At 36.5% G+C, this 7372-nt stretch overlaps 1 protein-coding gene across 5 annotated transcripts in view; it reads left to right on the top strand.

The window, feature by feature from the left end:
• Positions 1 to 725: 725 nt before the first annotated feature.
• Positions 726 to 7372, top strand: part of LOC107745193 (B-cell receptor CD22) — a 9564-nt gene continuing 2917 nt past the window's right edge. Inside the window, exons 1-10 of one of the 5 annotated variants that reach the window (XM_016559045.1) lie at positions 726 to 788; positions 2088 to 2132; positions 2234 to 2641; positions 3813 to 4136; positions 4248 to 4505; positions 4638 to 4904; positions 5242 to 5505; positions 5607 to 5888; positions 6061 to 6330; positions 6607 to 6867. In XM_016559045.1, the coding sequence (XP_016414531.1) occupies positions 2096 to 2132; positions 2234 to 2641; positions 3813 to 4136; positions 4248 to 4505; positions 4638 to 4904; positions 5242 to 5505; positions 5607 to 5888; positions 6061 to 6330; positions 6607 to 6867 (2371 nt within the window). In that variant the 5' untranslated portion in view covers positions 726 to 788; positions 2088 to 2095. Of the gene's footprint in view, positions 789 to 1033; positions 1456 to 2084; positions 2133 to 2206; positions 2642 to 3812; positions 4137 to 4247; positions 4506 to 4637; positions 4905 to 5241; positions 5506 to 5606; positions 5889 to 6060; positions 6331 to 6606; positions 6868 to 7372 lie in introns of those variants that run through there. The other 4 variants (XM_016559041.1, XM_016559043.1, XM_016559042.1 and 1 more) reach the window with 4 other exon arrangements.

Genomic DNA, 7372 nt, shown 5'->3' on the forward strand with positions numbered 1-7372 from the left:
TACCCCAGGGCCTGCTCACGTCACGTCTGCCAAGCCAGAGCCTGCTCACGTCATGCCGGAACATCAAGAGATTCTTCACAACATGGCCGCCATTCAAGAGCTTCATTGTAAGATGGCCGCCACACAAGAGTCTCTTCTCAAAATGGCCGCCCTTCTAGAGTCTCGTCACGTCTCAGCTGATCTTTTACTATAATAAGTACATAGTATGTACATGGGGAAAAGGACTGTAAAAAATGCTACCGATCTTTCTATAATGGATTTCATATCATAAAATTTCAACATTGAATTATTCAGCTTCCATATCAACTTTAAGGCTAATGACTTTATGGTAAATTACAACAGCAGTCAATATGGATGCATAATAAGATCACTAGAACAGAATCGCTGTTCATTCTGGGTGGTATCTATCCAAGAAGCTTTTCAGATCCAACTGTCAGATTTTCTCCGAAGTGTTGTTTGTGTTCTTTGAGGAAATCATTGTTTTTGCACTTCCACCCAACACAAACAAATAAAATGATAACGGGCCTCACTGGACAGGACACTGGCTTGTCTAATCTGTGAGCTACTTCCTCCACCTCACTCATATTTTTCCACAATTTCAGACACCACTCCTTAGCAGGTTTCCTTCAATTTGACCTTAAAATTTTTGGTTTCTGTTTCTCGAACCCTGTATAGTTGTAGACACCACCTCTGATTATAGCATTCGTCTTCAACTATTCTGCTTTGCGAATGAGCTGCAGCACTTGCCTGTTCTGCAACTTCGGCTATTAATTCACCTTTGCACTCCTGTAAGTCCACACTTTCGAAAAGGTGGGATGATTTCATCTCTTCACTGGTGTTTAAATATGTTTAGATCGTTTTTTTTTTTAAATGTCTCTCTTGTTGTGTGCTATGATGATGATCTCTTGAAGCTTTTTAATGAGAGATCACCTTTCGATTTCTTTGATGCTGGACTATTTATTGGTGTCTGACCATTAATTAATTATTTTCAAAATACAGTGTTCTTTCCATTTCCTTAAAAGTAGAAATCATCTTAGAAATAATATGTAGGCCTGCGTTCAATGTGGTTTGGTCATTCAGTAAATTGTTAGATTACAGTATATCCTCTTATACATGGTCATAAACACATCTCTCATGTTTACTTTTTCCAGCTGCACCATTAGTCTGCTGATAGCAGCACGTTATACACCTCCATTAGAGGGGGTTTTATTTTCTGAATAGTTTTGAAAGAACTAACCACTGCCACAGGAAGTGAGCTTCACGCTTAGATGACAGAATTAACATATCTCTTTATCTCTAGCAGGAATGTGTGCTTTTTGCCTATTTCTTTTATGTCTGTCAGTTTAACTATGCAAATACGACAAGTTAGAAATACACTTGGGTGAAGTTCTCCTTTTATTTCTCGGTTTGAACGTTTTTAAGACACCCATTGAGAACAACGGATTCCATTTCAAGGTAAAAGATTTTTATCTTTCTTTTTTTTGCTGTGGTAAAAACACATTTGGTAGTTGTCAGATTACCAACATAATCAGTTAAAATGTAAAGCTCATGCATGACAAGCACCGTGCTTCTTCAAACAAAACATTTTTGGCATGGGAATGAGTCATTATAGTGTGAAAATGTTGTTTGAGAAATATTAACGTGTCATCAGCAAGTTCTAATATATAAGACTGTAACTGTTTAAGGAAAAAAAAAATAGGTGTCAGTTATTACAGCAATAAATGATTTTGCTTTATGGGGCAGTAGGCCTGATTTGTTCACTACTGTAATTGCAGGTTGAATAAAATTCTGTAACAAATTAAATTAAAAAATGTAAAAGAAAAAAAAAAAAATTCAAACACACACACAGAGAAAAACAATTATAAGTAATTACCAAATTGCATGTTGCCAAAATGACACTTTTAGCATGCAATGATGAACAAAAAAAAAAAAAAAGGAAGGAGAAACAGACTAACTCAACATCTGTGACTACAGAAATACACATATTCACCCACACACAACGACAAGCACCAAAAGTGCTGTCAGAGCTTGCTCTGAAGAAACTGGAGCTCAACAGAATAATATAACTGTCTTTATTTCATTAGCAGCAGACAGGATGATGGTTCCTGAAGGGATTCCTCTACTTCTGTTTGGTGTGTATTGTCTATTATATACTGAATGCTGATTTCTGTAAATGATTGTGCTAATTTATTGGTATACATACAAGTATCACTGATGTTGTTTTTTCCTGCAGTTCTTCTTGAGGGCTCCTGCATCAGTTTAAATGAAGACCTAATAGTTGTGCCTGAAAAAACAGAAACAACTTATGAAGGGTCATCTGTGACCATCCCCTGTTCTTACAAAAAACCAAAGGACAAAACATATACACTGCTGTGGTTTAAAGATTCAATTTATCTCAAAGACATGACGTTCAACGGGACTATTGTATACAGTAACACAAAAGACCGTCCCCAGTCTCCGGGTTACTCCAGCAGAGTGGAATACATCACTGATAAAATGTCACAAGAAAACCAAAAAGACTGGATAAAATGTGATTTAAGAATCACCGATCTGCAAAAGACAGACAGTGGGAACTACAGCTTTAGATTTATTGGTTCAGACAAAAGGTTCATGAGTAAAGCTCTGCCTCTCAAAGTTAAAGGTGAGCAAAAATTTGACGCTGTGATAAAGGATGTTCTCTTATAAAAATGCTGTCATCATTTATTCACCCTCATGTCTATCTGTATTTCTTTCATCTGTGGAACATGATATAGATGTTTTTCAGAAAGTTCATGCTGCTGTTTTGTTTTTGCTTTTTTAAAGATTTTATTGGCTTTTAGCCTTTAATATGATAGGACAGTACTCAGACAGGAAGTGAAGAGGGAGAGAGAGAGGGGAGGAGGGTCCACGAGCCACGACTCGAACTCGAGATGCCCAAACCGCAACAGCGCTATATGTTGGCACACTGCCCATGAGGCCATTGGCGCTGACCATGCTGCTGTTTTTTAAACGATGAAACTGAATGTGGCCAGGGGCTCCAAAAATTACTCTTAGCAAATAATAAAATAGTTCCTATGACCCGACACTATATTTGAAGTCTTTATGAAGATGCTACTGGTTCTCGTGTGTCTCATAATCAATCACAATTCTCCAAATATGAATAAGCATGTCTTTTAATCACACAAATAAAACTACGACGAGTGATCATCAGTGAGAATATTCAGAAGTATATTGTGCAAAAGTCCTTGATTTTTGTCACTTTTGGAACTTTTTTTTTTTTACTAAGAAATATATTTTAAAAATAACTGAACAACATGAGGGCGAGGGTGATTAATTTTCATTTTTTTGATTATAGTTTTGATAATTATGGAAGCAACTTTTTAAAATTGCAACTTTTTATCTCACAAACTGACTTTTTTCTTGATTTCTGAGTTTACTGTATATTTCACAAATCTGTCTCTTTTTTCTTACAATTCTGATTTGCAAGATATAAACTCAGAATTACAAGATGTAAACTTGCAATTCTGAGAATAAAAGTCTGAATTATGTGATATAAACTTGCAATTGTGGGGGAAAAAGTCAAATTTAGTCACAGAATAACAGGAAATAAACAACTGTGCTTTTAACTCACAATTCTGGCCTTATCTCACAGTTACAACACTTACAAGTTTATTTATCAGAAATTGTGCTTTTCATTTCAGAACTGTGAGTTTATATCTCACAATTCTGACTTCTTTTCTCAGAACTTGAAATTGCAAGGTTTCAATATATTTCTTTGTTGGAGAAAATGTAAAGGTTCTGGATCACCTGTTCTCGCTCCACATTGTTTTCAGACAATCCTTGTAAGGTGCACATTGAAACGTCAGAGCTGAAGAATCCACTCAATGAGTCAGAAGAATTCACTCTTCGCTGTTCCACATTTGGTTCCTGTGATTTTCATCCTGAGTGGCTCGTCCATACATCAGGACAAAAGCAAGAATGGATGTCCTCCTGGTCAACTGATACGATTATAGAGACTGAAGAGGGAAAAGAAGGCAGAAAGGTCACCAAATTGAAGCTCAATGTGACATGGAAGGATGACAACAGGATTCTGTCTTGTCGTCCAGCGAAGAGTGAGGACAGCTGCCAGATCAGGAATATCACACTGTTTGTGGAACGTGAGTGTGTATAGCATGTGTTTATGAACAAATACTGTATATTTAGTGTACACAGTCACTGACTGAGCATTATTCACTCCAGCTGTCCACTTCATCTCTTTTCTTCTCTAGATGCACCTAAAGAGACAAAGGCAACAGTGAGCTCTGAGAATGTAAAGGAGGGAGATTCTGTCACTCTCTCCTGCACCAGCACAGGTCGCCCTGATGTCAGCTTCTCATGGTTCAAAAAAGAGAAAATAGAAAAATATCAACAAATGTCTGACTTGACACTAATTAATGTGAAACCAGAAGACAGTGGAGAATATTACTGTGAAGCTAAAAACAAGCATGGAGCAAAGGAATCAAATATCATTCAAATTGATGTGAAGTGTGAGTATAGTGTTTTATGTAAACAGATGCCTTTGAAGAACGTCATAATGATTATGAACTTCAGTACTTCATCTGTTAAAATAATTTATTGTTAAATATGCATTTCTTGTGCCTGTGCACTGCATTTTTCAGATGGTCCACAAGGTGTCACAGTGCATCCTCTTGTCAACATTGATGATCTCAAAGAGGAAGATAAACTGACACTCCAGTGTTTAGTACAGAGAGGTAACCCAGCAGTCTATCAGTTTATGTGGTACAAAAATTCCCAAACCCAGCATGAAACCAGCGAGACATTTATCATCAGTAAAGTTACTGCAGAGGACAGAGGATCTTACCATTGCCAGGCTGATAACGGGATAAAAACAGCAACATCAAAAAACCTCGAAGTATCTGTAAAGTGTAAGTATTTCTGTATATTATTTGTAACACGTCTTTATATATCTGCACCTCCAACAAACTAATAAAGTGCTTTTGTTATTGATTATAATGAAATATCTGCTAAATATGAAATCAAACTCTTAGTCAGCTAATAAATGTATGATAGTCATTTAGAAAGTTTATGCAAAATGAACGAATTTAAATGCTAATTATCAAAAGCATGTTAGATGATAAATCTCTTCACATAAATTAGTTACAATTAGCCTACATATTTCTAAAAAAAAAAAAACATGAATATTTTATTATATTATACTGTGACAATGCTCTTCAAAATTTTTATTTTTCTTGTCTCTCACAGATTCACCAAGAAGCATCAAAATAGAGGGCACAACCTCTGTAAAAGTGGGCACTCCACTGACTTTGATATGCTCAGCTGATGCTGACCCTCGGCCACACACATACAAATGGAAGCACACACCTAGACTGTCTTCTGTCCCGTTATCAATGGAAACTGGACAGTTAAACATTGAGAATGTGACCATTCAACATGCAGGGCGGTACACATGTGATGTTACCAACACTATTGGAACAAGATCACACACCATTAAAGTTGATGTGCTTTGTAAGTCTGTTTTGCTCTAAAATCTATACCTTAACTAATCAAAGTAAATGATTTCACGAATAGCCAAGTCATTTGGACACTTTTTCTTTTCAACTCTGCAGATCCTCCATCTAATCTCAATTTGATCATGAAGAGGGAAGTGAGAGAGTTTGAAGTGATCTCCATTATCTGCATGGTTCAAAGCTTTCCTGTGTCACACCTCTCAGTGACAGGACCTCAGGATGATCTGACATATATTCAGAACAATCAAAGGAACAGCACTGCATCTGCAAACAAGTTGACAGCCTACTTGAATGTCACTGAGTCAGATGCAGGAACGTACAAGTGCAACGCAGAAAGTCAAGAGGGAAAACAAGAAACTAAACAAGAGCTAATTGTGTTTCGTAAGTAATAATCAATTTGTTTTTGATTATTTAAATGAAGTTTCAAGGACTTTTGAGAGACGTGAGATGCTTTAATTTGACTTGAAAGTGACCAAACTGATAAATAGGACTTTGAGCATTACTTCACCTAAATAATTTGAGTTTCATCTTCTTATATATCATGTGTATGTAGATGTACCCAAAAATGTGACTGCAAGTGTTAAAGGAGAACAAACATTTGGGAGTGAGCTGACCCTTACATGTGAGGCTCGTGCCAATCCTGCTCTGTCCTCATATGAGTGGAAGAAATGCTTCAGTGGACAGTTAAAGACAATTGAACGGAAACGTGAACAGAGACTACACTTTCTTTCTCTGGAAATCTCTGACTCTGGTCAGTACGCCTGTATTGCTCAAAATTCCATTGGAAAAAGAGAATCTCCTTTAGTAGAGATCAAGGTGAAATGTGAGTACTTATTTCTACTAGTTATTTGACACACCTTAGTTTTTAGTGAAAAAAAAATGCTTCTTAATTTTTGGAATTTGACTTTTCTGACAGATATAAGATTGTCCAATGTTGTGTGACTAGTTTAACTAGTCTAATTAATGACTTTGTCATGATAGCTGGGTTAATATCACACTGTCCAAATTTGTTGTTGTATAACAATAAATCAAATAGTCAATGCTTTCCATCTACCAAATATTATGAATATATACATGTCCTTTTACCTGTTTTCTATAGATGTTCCAAACATAAAAATTGTCCATAACATGACAACTTTAACTCAGTGGAATTGGGAGTTTCCAGTCTATCTGACCTGCAGTGCAGATGCATATCCTCCTGCCACGGTCTACAAATGGTACAGAGAGGAGGACAACACGACCGCACTGTCAGATCATCAGAACTTCACTGTTCAGCCTCAGAAGCCAGGAATCTATTACTGTACAGCAGCCAATGCTATCGGAAAATCACGATCCAAAAACATCATGCTATTTTTTGGCAGTGAGTATGAAATAACACATCATAAATATGTATTTACCAAATTACTCAAATTGGAATAAAATATTAGCTGCATTTAGCCAGAACTTCTTCCGCCAGACTTTAGACATGACCCTCTTTCTACAACTGCCTCTTTGGCGTGACCGTGATAACCAAGCAATTTATTTAGCCTACCCTAATATTTTAATGATATCAGTCAGGGTGTAGGAAAGTTTTCTGCATATCATTCCATGAAATCTTTATGAAAGCATAAAAATACCATAGTCTGTTGAACGATTTTTAGGAAACATACTAAGTTCACATACTTGTATCTCTGAAAAACAATGCTACAGCCAGTTATTCTACTTTGAAGCATGTGATCCTGCCTATTGCCAATTTACTCAATAGTATTTACAGTAAACACTCCAGGTTGCCAGTTGGTGGAAAACACCTCTTTTCTAATATTTTGACATTGTACTGCAATACCTATATCAACCACTGCCCCCCCCCCACTTTTTTTTTTAAAAAG

Source organism: Sinocyclocheilus rhinocerous, unplaced genomic scaffold, assembly GCF_001515625.1.
Source record: "Sinocyclocheilus rhinocerous isolate Xijiao unplaced genomic scaffold, SAMN03320098_v1.1 scaffold257, whole genome shotgun sequence".
Taxonomy (NCBI): domain Eukaryota; kingdom Metazoa; phylum Chordata; class Actinopteri; order Cypriniformes; family Cyprinidae; genus Sinocyclocheilus; species Sinocyclocheilus rhinocerous.